Source organism: Branchiostoma belcheri, unplaced genomic scaffold, assembly GCF_001625305.1.
Source record: "Branchiostoma belcheri isolate BF01 breed outbred unplaced genomic scaffold, Haploidv18h27 scaffold25, whole genome shotgun sequence".
Taxonomy (NCBI): domain Eukaryota; kingdom Metazoa; phylum Chordata; class Leptocardii; order Amphioxiformes; family Branchiostomatidae; genus Branchiostoma; species Branchiostoma belcheri.
The window spans coordinates 2,650,729-2,671,306 of record NW_017803854.1 but is presented as its reverse complement, the minus strand read 5'-3'; the positions used below and the strand labels follow the sequence as shown (position 1 = coordinate 2,671,306).

The following is a 20,578-nucleotide window of genomic DNA, read 5'->3' as shown; positions in this document are numbered from 1 at the left end:
GATAAAACCTCGCGCCAACGTTAACTCTGCCCGCGCTGCGTGCACCCAGGCCGGTCTGGCCTCCCCGGTAACCTGCAATGAATGAGTTATTCGCCGCCTCACATTCACTCATTAATCGCCTCTCTCCAACCGATTACACCAAAGTTGTTTTCAAAAGCAGGCGCATATCGTGCCAGTTAAGTGACAAGCTATAAGTCACGCCGACAATGAGATTTTTCCGTAGAGAAGGTTTCTTATTTGATTTTTTTTTTCTTCGAAAGAAGGGGGAGGGGTGCAACATGGCTATTCTCCAAGCAGAGGTTTGGGCTTTGTCTTATTTTTGGCGTGTTTTAGGCTTTTTAATCGGGCTTTTTTTTCTTGCACTATTTTGTGCCGGTCGGATAAAAAAGCCTAAAAACACGCAAAAAATAAGCTTAAGTCCAAACCTCTGCTTGGAGAGTACAATACGGGATTTTTTGTGACGCGAATATTTGCCTAGTTCCAGAAACCCACACGTCTGAAACCTACAGACCACTGACGTCTGGAAAAACAAAAACAACCTGTACGACTGTCAGCTGACGTTTCTGTGGATTTTGTCCGCTCTCGATGAGAAGTGGCGGCAATTAACAAGTACAAGTTTGTTGTTTTTATCTTACTTGGCGTGTTTGTCCTACCCCCATATAAGTATGCGCTAGTAACACACATGCTATCGACTAGAACTCTTGGAAGCGATGCCAGAGTCGGATAAGATTGACGCTGGAGGCGTCACCTCTGCACGGTTCGTGCCAATATTGCTTGTTCTCGTCTCTCGTGGTTCTAACCATGCGGCAGAGCGTGTGACAGCCCTCTCTGTTGTCCGCCCTTCTCACCGAGAACCTCCGCACACACCACAGGACTCGGAAACTCACGCAAAACTGAGTCTTTTACTGCGTGGTTTGTGACCTCGGCCTTGCACTGTCCTTATCCACCTTTATTGTTTGACGTTTTTCTCCCCCCCTCGAAAAAATTGTCATGGTGGGTAGAGTTTGAAGTGGGCAGAAATCCTTTGGTACACCGAGAGAGATCCCTAGTTTTGGACACCGCTCAAAACAACACCGCGTCTCTAGGAACTTGTGCGGGCGGGCTGAATGGAGCTAGGATCCTTCGATGGTCGTTCTATTTCGTCCTCTTGAACATTCCTCGTTTGTGCTTTCATCTTTTTTTCTTTCTTTTTTTTCTCGGTCATCTTCGTGTGGGGCACTCCTCGACTGTCTTTTGTCTTTAAATCAATATTTCTCTCCTAGTCAAGAGCAGGGTACGTGCAGCACTACGGCTTTCTTGGGGGGCAAAGCAACCAATTAACGATACATACTTGTCACTAAACACGGCGTTTCGCCGGTACATTTTGTCCACTTCCTGTACAACGGTAGTTAAGGAGTGAGGAGTGCCCCCACCCCCTTCCGAACAATGGGCTCGCGGCCTGTGATTAACGACCTTGAAAATTGCTTTTAGAGGACATGAGAGCCGCCGAGTCGAAAAGTCAACACGGCAAATGTACAACTTAAGAGCCAAATATACACTCCGCGGTACGGCTATGTTTGTGCTGTAAAAAAAAAGAAGATCAACAATGTAGCGATCGAGAGGTTTGAGTAAAGCCAAGCTTATTATATCCCAATCTACGAGCGGTCTCCCAACACTGCAAGCTGCAAATAACGAGACGACAAACGCGGTTCAAATTTATTTTGGATTTAGGGTTGGAGTGGGTTAAGCCTCTAAATTATACCCCAGCCCCGATACGGAAGAACGCGCGGCATGAGAGTGAGATTGTGGCGGGACAAATGGCTCTGGACTGTGGAACGGCAGATAACGCAGCCGAGGTCCGTCGCCTGGACTTCGGCAGTCGTCGGAGGCATTCGTAAACTCGAACACGATTCTGGCGACAAATTGCTTCCAGATCGGTTATTGATGAGAAATGTCACGACACCGCAATAAATTACCACACGCCACAGGCTGGTACGTACAGGTGAGGTAAGGGGCCGTACCTCCCGCAATGTACAAGCATTAGCCGCTACCAGGCACCGCGGATCGCTGGAAAAAATAGCAGAAATCGGCCGAAATAAAGGGATAGTATGCCAGAGAAAATCCGGCCAGAGTGAAGATCCAATTTGCGACCGGTGACATCCCTGGATCCTCACTCTGGCCAGATCTACAATCCCTTTATTTCGGCCAATTTCTACTATTTTTCCAGCGATCCGCGGTGCCTGGTAGAGGCTATACATTGTACATTCATGGCAGCCTCCCCCGGGCCTTTCTACGGAAATACGGATAGTAGAATTCGGCAAAAAGGAGAGTAAAATTGGCCATGGGAGTCCGGCCGCGGGAAGGTAGTTTCTTTCCCTCCGAATCGGCCAGTCAAACCCCAAGGCGGTCAAACTCCCCTGGCAAATATTCTCCTATACTGTATATAGCCAGCGTAGTTAGTCTGGTAGAGACTACATGTATGGTTACACTATACAGAACGATATGGTAGACTCTTCACTTAACACAACACAATCATTTTAGGAAGAAATGGTTCAGGAAATAACAAACAAACAAAAACAACAAACAAAGAACAGGGAAATAAAAATTCCATTCATAAAATGGATGTAATAGGATAGCACAATGACGATGATGTACAATCATACTACAATGACTTTCTTGCTCACCACACCATACGAATCAAGACGGGAAAATCAATGTTTGGATTAAACATCCCAAACATTCGCTGTACATTTGTTTGTTTGTTTTCTTACCTGCTATGTTGGTGATCGTGAATACGTTACGTTAAATAGAACAACGTAAAGTTTCACAATTTTCGGCCCAACTGCTATTAATTTACCTTGGTTTGAATAGACAGTGTGAAGACCATCCGGTATATATAATCATGTGGCACAGAGAGATAGAGAACATACAGTAAGTGATGGCGTCCCTAAGTTGTTGTTGTTGTCTACCAAAAATCTCTCTGCAAACATTTCCACCTTTACGACAGAAGGACCTGTTCTCTCTGTGCATTTCTCCCCACTTTCTCTCCCCTGTTTGTCAGCACAACAAGCGCCACGAGCCCGGTCTGTCAGTCCTCGGCTTAATCCTTTCCGGAGGACTCGCCATTGTTTCTACAAAACAAACCCTACACGCGTCAAGTCCTTAAGAAAAACTTTGCGAGTGGTACGCAGCTTCGGTAGGAATGTAGTAATCCCGAGTTGTCAAGTGTGTTTAGTTTTGGAATCCATGTTAATGTCCATGTCTCCATGTATGTACATGTGCATGTATCTGGTAGATAGAGCAGTGTAGCAAAGTTGTCCCACTCATCTGTTTACCTGTCAAGAACTACTTGTGAATATGTGAATATTAGTATGAATAAAGGGAAAAAACTTTGGCATTGTGTATTCCAACTTTGTTTCCGCGTTTTTTTTTTTTTGCGTCTAGTCTCATCCCAGTGTTGCCTTTCTGTTTCACGGGAAAAGGAAAGAAGACCCCACCCGCCGGAATGTTGTTATCCGTACGATTGCGTCACGCTACGATACGGAGATTTTGGGTGTAAATGTTGTCGTGTTTATTTACAAATCCACCGTGCTGTTTTTCTATCGCTTTATCGGGTAGCCACACGCACTCTTCGTGTCAATTAGTTCTCACCAGAACCTGGTGTTTGATGTACATTTGTGTTCGCTGGATTGGAGCCTCTGTCAAAATAAACCTTCAACACATTTACTAGAACTGGTGTGTTACGCCGAGGGACGAAAGATTGGGTTGTAGAAGTTATACGGTATGCGGGAAAACAATGATAACTGGTGTGTTACGCCAAGGGACGGTTACGAGTATAACGGATACTACCCCTAGCATGTTACTTAAGTTTGGATTGTAGAAGCTACTAGTAAGTATATACGATATGCGGCAAAACAATGAAACGACAGCAAACTGCACACGTGTTTCTTCTTGCAACGTTTTGATTTTATTCAAGACGACATTCCATCAAATATGTTTACAACAATGGCGCAAATAGCAACAATAATATAGACCATCTTTTATAGTAGTGGACGCCTTTTCTCTTTCTCAAAATCGGGTGTTCAACAGAAGTAGGGATGAAATGGAGTATGGGGATTTTTCAGAAATGTTCTGTACCCCTGAATAGAATAGATTAAGGCACCTGTTTCGTCTATACTCGCGAATCATATATACTCGGTAATCTTCGGAAACGTTCGGCGGTGTCCGGCAACCACTCGGGTCGTACCTAACAGCTATGTATACCTGATTTCAGTCGAAGGAAAGAACTTATTCTTGTGGCACCAAGCTTTTATTTCTACGTCACAATTATTGCTCGTCGATACCAATAACATCTATCTGTCCTCTTCATGGGGACGATATGTACTCTTTAAAACAACCGAATTATTTACAAGAACAACAAACGAACAGAGAAACGAACAAACAAACAAGAATGTGTTCGCAAGTCTCAAAAAATAAATATATCTATTTTACACATTTGTGCATGTCGAATTCCGGGATAGACCCTTACACTTTCGTGGCGTCACCGACGCCTTTTTAACCCAGCTATATGTCTTCTAACTTGAACCAAACCAAACCAAACCAAACGTATTCTGTGACATTTCACGTTCTTGTATAGTGAACTTCGTTGTCGTTTGGAGCCAAAACGGAAAAGGTAAAGTATTTCAAACAAAGCCAAGAAGTTGTCATCAAATTATGTAGTCATTATCATAGAATAAAGCATGTTATATACCAGTACGTATTCTAAAATAAAGTCTGTTAGACCAGTGCGGTCTGTGTTGGTTTACCCCTTTCCTGTCAGGTTTGTATCCCGTTGACAACATATATCTGGACGGCCATGTTCGGTCTAGAGTTCCCTCGGCTTGGGCATGCGCAGAAGGCAGCCACGTTGAAGACCACCTGATAGTTACGTCACGAAAGCGATCGTCTCTACTACTTTTCAAAAAGAAGCTATGAGCTCTGCTTCTTGTCCATCATTGGTCTACTGTCTCTGACGTCATCGACGTCGACTTGGATTTCTACGTCTTCGTTCTGCGTGCTGTGCGCATGCTCAGCCTCGCTGTCGGAGTGGTCCTCGCTTTCGGAATCGGAGCAGCCTGATTCGTCCTCTCTGGTCACGTGGTTATCACGCTTGTCGTCCGTCTTCTTGTCGCTTTCTCCGCTGTCAGACTTGCAAGTGGGCACCTCCTGGGGAAACGAAAAAATCCGTGTTAAAATCACGTCGTGTGATTATGGGGTTGTGTGGCGTAAGGGCAGAGTACTATTATTCGGCTCAGAACCAACAGGTCCCGGGTTCGAATCCTGCCAAGTCACCAACCTTGACCTCCTTGGGAAAGGCACTTTACACGACTTCCCTCGCACTTCACTCAGGTGAAAATGAGTATGCCAGAATGATCACGATCGAGGGCATTAAAGGAAAACCAAACCAACCAAACCATCTCCAATTCTATCTGCTGAACATCGCTGTCTACAAGTGTTGTCCTGAATGTTTTCGTGTCTTTAGTGTCTCTCGTGCACGCACACAAAACAAGACGCCCCAATTATGTCAGTTCTGTGGACATACACGCCTATATAAGATCACTGGAGAATAGATCGCCGGTGAGAGATTGGTCTAAACAAATACACACCACTTGCAGTATTTTAGCACAGACACAAACACGCCGTTGTGCTGCTCTATCTTTCCATCTTAATTGGTTTGTAATATATTGATTTCTAACAGACGATGACAGTAATTTGTTTGTGTACAGTCCCGGCCGCCCCCCCCCCCCTCTCAACCCTCAAATGTGCCGAGACGTGAAATATAGACCAACAATGCGTCTCCGTCCATCGTTAATCAAATCATTGATCGTTTTATTGTGTTGATTCGTTAACCATTTGATTGAGTTATCTCTCTCAAGGCTTTTACAACTCTTTGTGCAGTCGGACTCCAAGTGCCTGACTGTGCAAGAATAGGGCAATAGAACGTCTGTAATCGGTTTATTATGCTCAATAATAACATAGGAACGGGTTGTTAATCACGATATTTACCTGCTTGAGCCGCCTCCACTTTGCGCGTCTGTTCTGGAACCACGTCTTTACCTGGAAAAGAAGGCATCGGTTTAGTCACTTTTCAATAAAGGAATATTTAACACATTCAAAATAAACGTATGGTAACATTCCAACATTGAATACGTAAAAATAAAATCTTGACAAGTGTCTAGCTACGTCTTTATATCATTTCCAGCCAATGGAAGCAAAGCAATACAGATATAGATATAGATACAGATATAGATATACGCGTATTGATACAAGAAACTTCAAACTTGAACTAATATTCCATGTAAAGCACGTGACCCACATTACTAATACCTGTCTTTTAGTAAGCTTCAAATCGGACGCTATATTTTTCCCTGAGGTACCAAATATACATTAGAAGTAATATATCTACATGTTTGTATCTATGTACATTTGAAAACAGCACGACGCTATCTCTATAAAAAGAATGTTTAGATGTCAGTTTCTGGTGTTTTAGAAGCTCTCGAGTGCGCTATAATCTTGTTGGGGACGCCAGTGGCTTTGAAGACGGTCAACAACGGATTACCGTGCGCCGGGTCTGCTTGCGTAACTCACCGTGGGAGGTTATTTAGAAAGGCTCGCTGGCCTGAAATGTTTGTAATAACATATCTTTATGTCTTATTTGAAGTGAGTCGGGGCTGAGAGACACTATTGGCGTGTTGATAGCACATGTAAAGGTGATTATGTATACAGGCCAGATAAGCATGGGAGCTAAAAGGCGGGCAGAATATTTGTTGCGTACAAACAGTTTATCATATACAAGAGGATTTCGTTAATCTAGGTTATTGTTATATGCCCATGTAGGAATTCGCCGTCTCCAAATTTGACATACCGATCGCTTTACGAAGAGTTGTATAGTGTAAGAGTGTGTGAGCGTTACGCGGGAGTGTTGCCCGGCCCCACGTTCTGGTCTCTCCTTAGGAGCTACAGGTATGGTGTTATCGGGTGTAAGACAAAGGCGGGCCGTGTCGTCATCAACCCAGATAAGCGGCTCTCCCTCTGGCGCCAGTGCGGTCGCCTTGTCGATAAGACCAAAAAGGCACGGCAAATAATAAATTTGCCGCCAATGTTTTGTCGTTTACTTGTAGGCTGAACTCTCAACAATTCGTACACCCCTTCTTTTTATTCTCTCTCCTATTCTTGCGTTTGTCGGATCGTATGTGCCTTTTCACAGAAACGCTGCTCGTTTGGAACACGCTCTACCAAACCGCCCGGTTACCGTAACCACGTTGCTGTGTACACACCAAATTAGAGCAGGTACAGACGCAGGAGTAGTTTCAGATCCTGTGTACGTTTTGGGGTCAGCTGTTGAACCTTACAGATACGTGAATCGCCATGCTTTCCTGGCAGACTACCTGTTGTGTCGGTGTTTGTAAGCCAAAGTACAGGAGTGCTGTAAGACTCGGGAAAGCCTTGCTTCGATCGCAAGAAACATATAAACACTAAAGATTTGCAGAGGCTGACCATTAAAGCTCGTGAGAGAAATTCTGTGTCACATCTGACATTGGGGAAATTTGACTAATTGATATTTTCAATTAGACAGGATTGTCTTTTCAATTTAGAAAACTACAGCCCCAACATAAGCACATGGTTTTTCATTTAGGTGGTTAGTTGGTATCATATTCTTGGCTCAAATCTGAGTACAGTTTTGTTCAATTGCAAAGCGCCGTGCAATGAAGCTATTTTGCGTTGCGTAAAATTGTAACAAATGTGACTAGTCACAGAGGAAGAAAAAGAATTGGACATTTTGATTTCAATATCTTCTGTTCGCCGTCATGACTTGAAAAATAAGCACCTCATAACACCTTACACTGAACCAATCTAGACGGACTAGTCTACCACATGTACAGCTCCTTTTGTCTAGATGTACTATTTTACACTTGTACTGTGTTGTAAAATCATACTTACTTGTCTCTCGGTGAGTTGCAGAGATTTGGCCAGCCTCTTTCTCTCGGGCGGTGACAGGTATTTCTGAGACTCGAACTTCTTTTCCAGCTCCAGGGTCTGGTCGTTGGAGAAGCGCACCTGCCCTCCTTTCCTCTTGTGCAGCGGACGGTGGAGGAAAGGGTTCCACAACAGCGGCTTGCCACCGACTGGGGAAGACAGAAGTTTGTTAACCATAAATACATCGCAAAGGGACTGGTAGAAGTCTTATGGTGTAGTGTGCTGCAATTTTTTCAAACGGAATCATTATATTTCGATTGTATTTTGCATCTTTCACATAGAAACGTTATGTAATTGTTTATTGGTTATTTTGTTTATTTGTTTGTGGAGATAAAGTGCGGGTTTCATTGTCCAACGCCACCATCTAAGAAAAGCAAACTATTCGTATAAAATCGAGGATTTTCATTGATTTTCTGGAGGCTGAGTTCCGCGTGATTTTGGCAGGACGCCTGACAGATACAGCCGAGTACTTCACGGGCGTCACCTCTAATTACCTCACGGCGCTAACTACCCGAGCTGTCAGGGGGGAAATTAGCAGCTCGTTCAGAAAAGGCGCTTCGACCTCAGTGCGAATTTCAACACCTTTCCTTTCATCAAGGAGGTTCTTGCTTTTCTAGGGTAGTTCTAGTTAGCGCCACGAGGTAATCAGAGTTGTAAGAGAAGCAAAACTTGTAAGAAAAATGAAATGAAATGAAAGAAATGCTTCTACAACCAATGTACCTTCTTGCCGCTGCTATGTAATAAGAAGTTTTTCATCAACTTATTTTACGTATAGGAAATAGAATGCCCAGTTTGGAGAAATTGTTCGGGGTAAAAAAAAAAACATGGAAATTTCTCTTTCCCAACCCCGCGGCCGTCTTGTTTGCCGGCCTGTTGTGGCTTGTTTGGGATAATTCCCACAGATTCGCACGTTAACACCCAAAAGCCACCATGACCGTGAAATTGCGGAGAATTGAGATCCGTCCCTACTTGTTTGCCGTTCCCAGATATTATAGGTCGTTAGTATGTATGATGACGACCAGTCGACAAATTCTTATTGAAATTAAGTCCTGACGACTGCATTAGCAATGGTGAACCACCAGACATTTCTGGGGTACCTTTTCGTTAGTTAAAATCATATCGATTCACCAAAATAAAACGATCGTAGCAACCCGTTTTAACAACTGTTATTACTAGTTATATACACGCCCATAACGATAGTTGTTTTAACATTCACCGCCAATTATTCTGAATTAGCGAACAATGGGAAAATCACTCGGAACAACGAGAAATTCAATACTCTCTTTGATCACTTGTTGTAATTTCCATCAAGCTCCCATTCTTTTGTGTCGTGTGTAGTTTTCAATCAAACTTTTAGACAATGTAGTTTTTTTTCTTCTAGCTGAAGTTCTGTCTCAGACGGCGACGTTTTGACAATGAATGGTATTTTATCTAAACGCGCGGTACGGGGGAGCGAATTGCCCTGTTCAGACCCGCTGTCTGTATTGTCGCGGCAGTAGATTTAGCTGATACAATTCAGACCGGTGTTGAAACTGCGCCGTTCTATTGGGGGAAATAGCGGCAATCAGGCGGCGTTGAACAAGCAAATCGCCGGGCGATGGCTGGCTACGATAGCTCGATGGTTGCCAACTTCCTCACAACTGTCTCCCTCCAAAAAAACTCAATACATTCAAGAATAGTGTTGATTTCACTCGCTGAAAAGATTATGACTATGAAAACCGAACCCAGCACCGTTATTTGAAACGTTACACGACGTGAAGTGCTACTTCTAAGCAAGGACAAATTTCAGTATCCTAAACTTGAGCCTTCGTAAAAAAAAGCGACGTGCGCTCTCTCTCGAAAGTCCTCGATCCTAACGCGGAATTAATAGTTTGCTCGTGGGATTTAGAGATACCGCGGCGCCATGGGAGGATGTAGGAAACCGCAAGCCTTTTATACCTCTGTTCTTTCAGCACACAATTCAGCAAGCTTTAACAATCAATTCGCAATACGGAGACGACGGCATTAAGAAAACACAATAAAAAGGTGTAGTAGTGTTATATACAAATGTATATGTCTATGTCTGTATCCTATGCCTTATCTATTTTGAGAATTGGGCGGAAGACAGGATACAGATGTGTGTTATCGGAGTTAGCAGGTTTCTCTCTATACAGGATGTAGAGAGGAGGGAACGAAAAACCCCAAATCCACACCAACAACACTTCCTCTTAAAACACAAGAAAACTTTCCTCCAACAACCAAAAAAAAGTCTGCGTTGGCAAGACTGGTATAAAATTGCTTTACATATAAATTTTTATGAGTGGGTTGGCGAAAATGGGAGTTGATGATATCGTGCTTAGTGACCTACGAATCCTGTATTTAACATTTTAGTGACGGCTCAGTGAGTGACATGAAGGTAATTTTAAGACTACATGACGGAAACATTGTAGATTTATTATTGACTAACAAAAGCACAGGGACTTTCCTGTGGTCTACTAAGATCGAACAAAAATCGATCATACATGTATGGATAAAAAATGTAAATAAATGTATGGATAAAGTCATCCTACTTACAGAATACACGTATGTGGCAAACTATGCACAGAGGACATGTCAGTGGCAACATTAGATGTTAAACTATTGTATAAAATATTGTATACAAGTATTGTTGAGAGCCTTACCTTTTAGAACACCGTGCCTGTCTAGGAGACTGTGCGGGTAGTCGGCGTGCCTTGGGAAGGGGTAGAGCGGGGACGGGAAGCCGGTGGGCCCGTAGGGCGTCAGGTGCTGGGCGGCGGTGAAGCCGGTCTGCAGCGCCGAGTGCAGGGCGGGGTGGTCGTAGAACGGCGTCCTGGCGTAGGCCGACAGCGGGGAGATGGCGGTGGGGGTGACCGGGGTGGGGTGGACGGGGGTCACGGTGGTGGTGGCCGCCCGGGTGCCGAGGATGTCGTCGATGAAGAACGGCGTGGGGTGGTGCTGGATCGGCGCCGTCGGGTACATCGCCGGCACGCTGATAGGACCCGTCGGGGCTGTGTGATGAGCTGTGCCGTACTGCAGACTCATCTTCCTCGGTACGTAACGATCGGGCTCGTACTGCAAAAATTAATACACACAGTCACACGGGAGGTAGTACGTAGTAATAATCACCAGGCGATCTTGACTGTACGAAGTCGTAGCGAACACTGACCTCACGTCCCAATAAGTACTCGACTCAACCCCTCCAGGGGCGGGGCTAATCAATATCAATTAATTTCACTCGAGAACAATAGCTACTAATCACTAGACCCTCAACAAGCCCTCTGATTGGTCAAGAGGTGATTGGGAGTTGTGCAAACAACTCAGTCTCGGTTGCCCCGCCCTTTTTAGCGGGGCACCCCGTGTTGCGGCGCACTGCTACAAAACAATAGAACAATTCGGAGCGCATTATTATACATTATGCTAGTAGCGGGGTGGCCGTTAGCCAGACGACAGTACTGATGACTTTACCAGACGTACTTCATACATATACATCATGTCAGAAAGCCATGGGTAATGCATGCACACATACTCAACCTTTCTGAAATTCGCTCGTTATTTTTTCGTATTTAAACTTATAAAAAAATCAGACTGCATGGACTCTGACACAAATGTGGTGATAATGTTGACCAACTCTCTCCTTTTGTTCGCCAATTATGTGTGCCCCGGCTTTTAAACAAGCGGCGTTTTGCGGCGATTGCGGGCAATCGAGGGGCAGAATGAGGTATGAAATCGCCCCACATTCGCCGCTCCTCAAACACGCATCATTTGGTCAGTATTTACGGGTGGCGCCAGGTAGAGAGGTAGGACTGCTGCAGATATTTACAAAGTCTCCTCTTGTAAAGTACGTGCTAGACTCTCAGGGACGGGGCGGTTTTATTTTTGGGACACGCGATAGGCATATAATATATTCATTTCTTTTTAAACACACGAGGTTTCAGTGATATGAATTTCTGATATTATTTATTTCGTTTTTGTGTTCTTTTAACTTTTTTTGTCGAGATAGATGCAAAGAGGTTTAGATTCCGTATTCTAAGTCGGCAGAAGTCAAAACAGAACTAGTTAATGTCAACATTTGAAGAATATTTTGTTACGCGACTTTTTTCGTTAAAAGAATAAAAAAGGAAAATAAAAACATGAACTTCCTAAAGTATAGCGTAAGTCAGAGAGCTCTCAAGTAAGCGTTTTTAACTAAAACTGTGGACCTCCCAGGCAGTGGTTGGGTAAATTTTGACAAATTATGACATGTTTGTTCGTGTTTGTTGTCATGGCGCGCGGAAGCGCATATGGGAAACACGGCGTTTCATCAAGATAAAATATCCATTAAAACTAGTTCGTGTGACAACTTGTTTACCGGCCATATTTTGTGCTTACTTTACATTTTCTCATCTACTTTTCACCACTTAAAAAAGCACACGATTTGTACTTAAAACTATTGTATAAAAACATTGACACATGTTTGATCCTTAAAATTGAACTTTTCTTTGCTTGAAAACTTACTTTTTGTTTTTCGGGAAAAATATTTTACTCCATGAAAAAGCTATGATATCTTTTGTGATATTTCTTTTTATTATCTATCTATCTATACATTTAATTAAATCTGCATTGAAGTAAATCTACCGTTCTACAGTTTAGTAATTAAAAACCACAGTTTGGCGGTGCTGTAGGTTGTTGCGACCCTGAGGTCTGTTGTGTCCAGGACACGAGAACAGCGCTATCGAATGTCCTTATTTGACACGGTTTATGCCGGTACAAGAATGCCCGACACATCCGATCCCAACCCTCGGTCACGCATGCCCCCGCCGCCAATCAATTATTTCCACTCAGTAAGGCCCATAATTGCCCCCCGAGCTCTCCACCATTTGCACCTTTTCACGCGGACCTTATTAACACTGGCTGTTCGACATGTCACGCATGTAGCCTCTACCAGGCACCGCGGATCGCTAAGAAATTGGCCGAAAGAAAGGGATAGTATACCAGAGAAGATCTGGCCCGTGGGTCGCAAATTGGATCTTCACTCTGGCCGGACCTTCTTTGGTATACTATCCTTTTATTTTGGCAAATTTCTACTATTTTTCCAGCGATCCGCGGTGCCTGGTAGAGGCTATCACGCATGCACCAATCGTTAGAACCCGGGCCGTTCTTCAGATGATCGCCGCTGAATGGCCACTTCCTTTCAACAATAACTTCACACGAGAAGAACAAAAAGAAAAACTTGTCCCTCTATGGCTTTCCAATGTCAGAGATGCTGGAACAACAAATATTCTACCCATGGCAACGCGGGGGAAACATCGTTCAGAAGTGCCCAGACTGAAACACAAGTCCACCCCGCAAAATCTACTCTCCAAGTAGAGGTTTGGGGTTATTATTTGCGTGTTTCTAGGCTTTTTATCGGGGTTTCTCTTTTGCACTGATTTTTTTTCACCCAACCCAACAAACCCCGATAAAAAAGTCTAGAAACACGAAAATAATAACCCCAAACCTCTGCTTGGAGAGTAGCAAAATCCGACCAAATCCGAGCGGTTCAGTGATGGCTAGATTGACAACAGACTGACGAACGGACAGTACAGCAATACTCTCCAAGCAAAGGTTTAGGCTTCGGCTTATTTTTGGCGTGTTTTGGGTGTTTTATCGAGCTTTCTTTTCTGTACTGGTATCATTTTTTTACGGATGGAAAATGGTAACTGCCTGTCAAATGAAAATATATATTGTCTGGCCAATTTGATACTGTCTTTGCAGCCACCAAAAGATCTGCTTGGATGGAGATTAGTACAGCCCCATCCCATCATCATGTCCTTACGCGTGGGTTTCCAACAAAACACACAAACACACCTCCAAACAGGAGACAATGAGACAAATACAACGAATTAACGGCAGATGATGGTCGAACAATGGTGCCAACTCGCCGTAATTACTCCAAGTGGAGTTTTTCTGAGTCAATTAATGAATAATTGAAGAATAATAAGGTCCCATCAGAAGGTTCGCCACCCCGCGGGGAGACGCTATTGTCCGTGGGCAGGAGGAGAAGACTCTCAGATCGGTGTCTCTGTTTGGATTTCGCGTGCACCTGCTAAGCATAGCAATCTGCAGAAATTAGCACCTTGATTTGGGAGTATTTTGTTTAGCCAGGGAGGGCTGATCGGTCTGGAGGTAAGGCCCTGGCGCGAACTCAAGGAGGGGCCGTCTCAGAAATGGTGGTTAGAATGGTGGTGGACTACTCTCCAAGCAGAGGTTTGGATTTGGGCTTATTTTTGGCGTGTTTTAGGGTTTTATGGGGCTTTCTATTTTGCACTGTTTCTTTTCCCAAAAATAAAAGCAGTGCAAAATAGAAAGCTCGTTAAAAAAGCCTAAAACATCATGCCAAAATAAACCAAAACGCAAACCTCTGCTTGGAGAGTAGTGGATGTCAAGCATTTGATTTGGTATCATATTCTGCTTATAGCACTCACTGATCGCACATTCTATCACACTTGTCACAACGAAAAATTGAGATCCTTTAGACATTGACATTACAGACTATTTAGGACACACCCCGTCTCTCCCAATGAATTAATCCAAAAGATGTGAAAGTTGATAATAAAATCAATTGAATCAAAGCATCATTTTGGGCGCATTTTTATTTCGCTGGGCTATGTTACCTTCCCTATATCCCAACTATGCAAAACAAGGTTAGCCTAGTTTAGCATGTCTGTATTATTGTTGTTTCTAACTAAAGAGTTCACTATGATTTCCAGACAGTATACTGTACTCAGACTGTACTCACAAATATCCTTGTTCTCAATCAGAGATGTATTCATTTACAATCCAGGTGATTGCCATATCTAGTTAGGTTGAGTGGAATGGCATCACCTTGAGTAGACCAATGTTCAACATATTGTGTTGAGTGGTCTCTTGTTGTGGTGTTGAATGTTACATCAACAAATACTCAGCATTATAGATCCAAAGGAAAACAAGCATCTCTGGGCTACGGTTTTGCCATGTACGGCTAATAAACATCCAGATTATTACCTATAAGGGGTAGAAACTCGAAATATAGCACTTTGGGTCTTTGATGCTTTAGGGCGCGGTCAAATTTGTTATGGAACCTCGTACATCAGACTAACAACGTGGATTCAAAAACAGTAAAATTTATCGGAATAAGGAGAATAATTTACCAGGAGAGTTTAGCCACCGGAGAATTCATTCGCCAGCTTTGGAGGGGGAAATTAACCTAGCTTCCACAGACTGACTCTCCTGGCCTTTTTAGGGGGCGATCCGTACCCCCGTAGGAAGGCCCGACGGAGGCTACGACTCGAGTACCGTCTACGTACAGGGATGTAAGGAAGCATTTTTCGTGACAAGACTGCAGATTTGTGTACGACATATGCGTGACTACGTCCCGAAAGTTTCCGTCTCAGTTTTCCATCGTGCGACGACCGTGCCCGGGTCATCACGTGCAAAAAAAAGGTTGTGAACTTTTAACACACTTGCCACTTGAAGTTGAAAACGTTACAACGCCCTTTGCATGGGAATTAGGTTTAGTAATAATCCTCCTTCCTCAGCCATCATGTGGTTGCGTACATAGTTCCTTTCAAACTTTGCCAAGGCATTTCGCACACAGTGCGTTTTATAAGATAACTCGAATCTGAAAAACTGAAGATCTCTCGCCAAGGTCTTTAATGTCTTTTACCGCCGCGTTTTTAGTTTATTCTCCTTGATACGATAGCACGATCAGTTCTGAAGTCCTGGTAGATCTGAACCTCTGAGCGGGTTTAATCTGGGGTGGTCCGGGCTGGGTTTGTTGGATAGGTTATCGTGCCCGGCACACACTTCCGTTGACGTGCACTCTGGGCTCTCCCGGACACAATCACAGGAACACAATGTCAGCCGTATAGCCGGGGGGATAGACGGTCGACAGGGGTTTAATTAACGCAACAGGAAGAACTGCGTGCATTGGCCAAGATTCGGGGACACAAAGGATCCTAACTAGATGGTCATCCACGACCTCCTTTCTTCGTGTGCTGTACAGTACAGAAACTAATATACATTCAAACTCTCTCTCGTCGTGATAGTTGAACAATAAAGATGACACTAAGACGCTATGAACAAGAGAAACATTTCCTCCCATCGCTGGTATTTTTTCAATGATGTCTTGTTAAATATTCTATATTCAGGACAGTAACTTGCCCCCCCCCCGACCTACGTTGCTGCTAGGGTTATTCTGCAACATGTAGATTTTTCTTTTCACTTCTTTCTTCCCCCCGTCAAAGACTTGATATTTGGCCAGTTCGTGAATAAAACGATTCTACAAGAAAAAGAAAGAAAAAAATAATACTTCTACAAGTTATTGTTCTTCTCATTTGAAATCGCGTGACAACAGTTGTAACATGAAAATTGATTTATTGTTTCAGCATACGTTGTACGTTTTAAGTAGAGATAGAACCTTAGGTTAGTAAAAGTAGAGCTTTATACCAGCACTACGGTTTTATACAATCCTTCAAGACATTAACGGTTATATACCTACTGGTCTTGTCAGTTTGCAATTAGCCCTATGGACTTGCAATAAAGAACTCTTTAATACATTGATTGAAAACGACACATTAACCTTGTCTTTCTTTCTTTCTCTCTCTCTCTCTCTCTCCATCTCTCTCTCCCTCTCTCTCCATCTCTTTTCCTGCCTCTCTCTCTGTCTCTCTCTAGCTCTCTCTCTCCCCTCTCCCTCTCTGTCCATCTCATTCCCTCCCCTTCCTCTCTCTCTCTCTCTCTCTCTCTTTTTTTTTGGGGGGGGGTCTTTTTGTGTAGTCGTGATAACATTGCCGTTGAAATGTCAATGCCGAGCCCTTCATCCCGGCGGATGGCTTGTTGTTCTGGCGGGTATTGAGTGTTCTGGGGCCCGGTATCAGCGGAAACAAGCGCACTTCACCGCAAGCTGGGCAAACCTGGCCACGGACTTATCGGGCCCTGGGGCGGAAACAGATCTCCCCGCGCCACTTCCGAAGAGATCTCGGCAGACGACAACACGGCGTGCCCTTCTCCACCGTCTATGGCATCCTCAGTTTAAACAGATCGTATCTATCTACTCCTTCCGACAATCAAAAAATAGATCATTTGTGTTCCCTGCCAATCTTCTTCAAAGCGAATTTGAAACAATCAAAGCTTTTTTTAAGGCATCCGATGCAATTTTCAGGCCGGCAAAACAAAACAAAACAAAGATATTCTTGATGAGAAATTTAAAAATCTGCCGTCTGATATCGGCAATTTCTTCATATTTCTTCATCATTTCATATAATTGAAGCATTTGAAATAGCCTCAAAGCAAGCTACGTCCGTGAGGAGTCCACTTATTTTTTTTTGTGCCACCAATAAATAGCTAGAACAAGAATACGATACGAAACAAGCAACCGTTTTGCGTCAGCGACATCACATTTGTGTCTCAGATGTAAGTGTGGCTGTATATGATAGGGTTGATTCAACTTAACACATTAAAAATTACCAGTAAATTGACTTTAACATTACTTTGGTTGCCCTTAAGAACGATCTGGGAGAGTATTTAGCCTCTACCAGGCTTCAGAAGCGGTTCCAAAGAGTAGAAATTGGGAGCGGAAAACTACTCCTTTACAGACCGACTCACATGGCAGGTTATCTCCGTGGTAGTTCTTTCTACTCATCAGATGTCAACTCGAACATATTATCACTTACCCAGAACTTTATCACTTCATCAGAATGTTTTAAAGGCAGTTGTTTCTTTTGATATTTGTACTAGTGTCCTTTCATTGTCATCATCCAATCATTGTCTGGGGAACCGCACTTGCGCTTAATTCAATTATTCAATTTTGTATATACATGTATTTTGAAGTGTATGTTTATTTTCTTTATTGTATGTACTTATTTAGTGGTGGTGTCAAAATAAGTTCCCAACTTGAGTGCGCCATCACCAGGTCCTGTATTCCGTTTGTGTGTATGATCAGTAAAAAAAGGGTTATCTCTGATCTGTCTATTTGGCTACGTTCTACTCTTTGCAGCCGCTTCTGGAGCCCGGTAGAAGCTCAAGAGTTGTGGAATAAGTCTAGCCTCTTCCAGGCTTCGGGAAGCAGCTGAAAAGAGATAGCATGATCGAGGCTGGGGAGTTTGTCTGCTGGAGAGAACAGTTTGCCGCTCTCGAAGAAATATTCTCTCCCAGCAGACAAACTCCCCGGGCATGCTATCTCTCTATTTGGCCGATTTCTACTCTTTCCAACCGCCTTGCCTCCCGAAGCCCGGTAGAGGCTCGAGAGTCGCGGAATAAGTCGCCACGCGTGGTGCGCACATGATCCAACACTCAGACTGCACGCCACACCAATCAAAGGCACACATCTTCAGGGCAGAGAGGAGATTTGATGGACGCGTATATGTTCAACAGCACTCGACAACAACCCGAGTCCCAATTAGTACTGTTAATTAAATCATCTACAGGCAAGCGGGTTTGTTTTCCGTGGGCCCAGTTTTCAATGGCTGAACTGAACGGTGACGAAACCTAATGCTGGAAAAGCCCCTTTAGCAATCGAGTCAAATACCCATGTCATGTCAGGTTATTTGCCCTGAGATGAAAGGGGCTACGTGTGACCAGTTTCGGGCGAGAGCGCTGAAGTGGCTTGTACGGGGCTTGGTCGTGGTGCTGGCGCCAGCAATATTTACCTCTATCCCGTACCCCTCCCATAGAGTGCCCACTTCTCCACCTCGGGCATTGTCCGGGCGACAAAGGGCGAGAACGTGCGGCAACTTTCATCACCGACCGTAAAAGAGCGCTGAATATGCGAGGTGGGCTATCTGAAGCGCTCGCCGCCTGTTGGGGCGCTCTCCACCTGCCGTGTAGTGCCGCGAACAATCCGACCAAGGGCTCCCACAAGAACACGGCAACCAAAATGTTTGAGTAAACCCCCGTTTCCAAGGCTCTTCGCATGGCCTGCCTTTTCTTTGACTCCGCTGAAAAGGTCCACCGAAAGGTTTTTACACACAAAACAGCGGCTGTTGACAGCGCGGCGCATTGTGTGGCGCGAGTCCTCACGCCAAATAGCTGGCCGCATGAGCGAACCTGTAAGGGCATTACATGGCTTGTTTGGTAAGACGAGGCTGGTTAATACTACCAAACGTTTACACTGACGACACAGTCGAGTCCTTTATGCGTTCTGGTATATCAGAATCATTCCAAACTGTTTTCACTTCACCGGAACAAAACATGGTGAACTTTTGAACTGAGGTCCGTGGGTGACTTCTTTTCTCTCCGTAATTTGGTTACAACCAGAAGACTCTGTTTTGGTTGTTTCCAACAAAATCTTTTCATCCAATGTGCCCTAAACCGTCTGACAAGAATTTGGAATCACTCTTAAAAACTGCCATTAAAATGTTTCCTTGAAGAACTCAACAGTTTAATCTTTACAAGATTTTGCTACTTTACTTCCAAACGTAATTCCTCTCATGCAGTTTTCGCAGACTCCGTTCTTCTTCTTCTTCAGACGACAAAATAAAATGAAATAAGCCGCCGTAATCGTCTTACACATCCTCAGCACATCGCCAGTTTTACCGACACCCTCTTCACCCGGAGTTTGTGGTCCCATGTGCAGCCCACTACATCGATCCGCGGCTAAGCCCTGCCGATACGCGGCGACTTTTCCTGGCGCCCGGCATGTCAAGTGGGCGGGAAAAACATAGACATGATAATTTGGCTCTTTCAACACCTATTAGTACCCTCAAGAAAAGCAGGGATAATTACTTTACGGACTCACCCAGAGTGTATCATTTCTTAGACCAGGGGTCTTTGGAAGCAATAGACTGTCAAAACTGTGAAAAAAGTTGTTTGTATTGTATGGCTTCAGACCAAACCAACAAACTCACTTTATTGTTCTTGAATGTTTAAGTTAGATATTTGAAGTCCATTTTGTGCAAGGTACGTTAGAACTTGATATACTAGTATTTCACTCCTTCCTTTGCAGAGTTAGCTATACTGAAAGCTAAAACTACGAGGAAACGACACTGTTAGTCTCGATTTCCAGACCTCTAGTAAGGGCGCTGTGAGCATGCATATACTAGTATGTTCAGAAGAAAAGCATGTGTTCGTCTAGTCGGGCCTTACCCAGCAATTACGAGACTACAACACAGGAAGAGTCCAACCAAAGCAAATCTTTCTCTCATGAAATGTCCTGTTCTTGTAGACATAATGCAGCTACTGAGTACCTAATACCTCAGAAAAGAACAAGAAATAGTCATGCCTTCAAGTACCCGAGTTATCAACCAAGGATTGCTTTTAAGTGTTCAAAAACTCGTTTTCTCCCTATAACTATTGAAGAGTGGAACTCGCTGCCACCAAGTACAGTAGGTGCATCTCATCATCACTAGATGACTCAGACCAAGATTCTTGCCTAGACTCAGTAACGTATAGTCAGATGAGCAAAGGTTAGGTGTAACAGGTCGCTTGGTGTAATATAGCCAGCTGCCGCCGCGCCGCGTGCCTGCGGAGCTAGTGTGTTACGCCGAAAGGCGGTTATACCGGTTATACAGATACAGATTCAGACAGAAGTGATCTCGTCCACACAACGTAACCTTTAGAAGGCCTGGGACGAGACTACAGTCTTTCC

General features: G+C 44.0%; 1 protein-coding gene across 1 annotated transcript; it reads right to left on the bottom strand.

Annotated features, from left to right (window-relative positions):
* Positions 1–3,923: 3,923 nt before the first annotated feature.
* Positions 3,924–11,184, bottom strand: LOC109471510 (hematopoietically-expressed homeobox protein hhex-like). Its single transcript, XM_019770847.1, has 4 exons — positions 10,656–11,184; positions 7,960–8,144; positions 6,025–6,075; positions 3,924–5,184 (listed from the first exon to the last, which is right to left on the bottom strand). The coding sequence occupies exons 1-4, from the start codon at positions 11,035–11,037 to the stop codon at positions 4,948–4,950; spliced, it is 855 nt and encodes a 284-aa protein (XP_019626406.1). The 5' UTR covers positions 11,038–11,184; the 3' UTR covers positions 3,924–4,947.
* Between the last annotated feature and the right edge of the window lie 9,394 nt (positions 11,185–20,578).

Bases quoted from the DNA above. Each gene is read 5' to 3' on its own strand.
- LOC109471510 (XM_019770847.1), bottom strand. From the start codon at position 11,037: ATGAGTCTGCAGTACGGCACAGCTCATCACACAGCCCCGACGGGTCCT. The intron at 8,145-10,655 runs GTAAGGCTCTCA...TGTCTTCCCCAG, and splicing joins CAGGCACGGTGTTCTAAAAG to TCGGTGGCAAGCCGCTGTTG. The intron at 5,185-6,024 runs GTAAATATCGTG...TCGTTTCCCCAG, and splicing joins AGTGGAGGCGGCTCAAGCAG to GAGGTGCCCACTTGCAAGTC.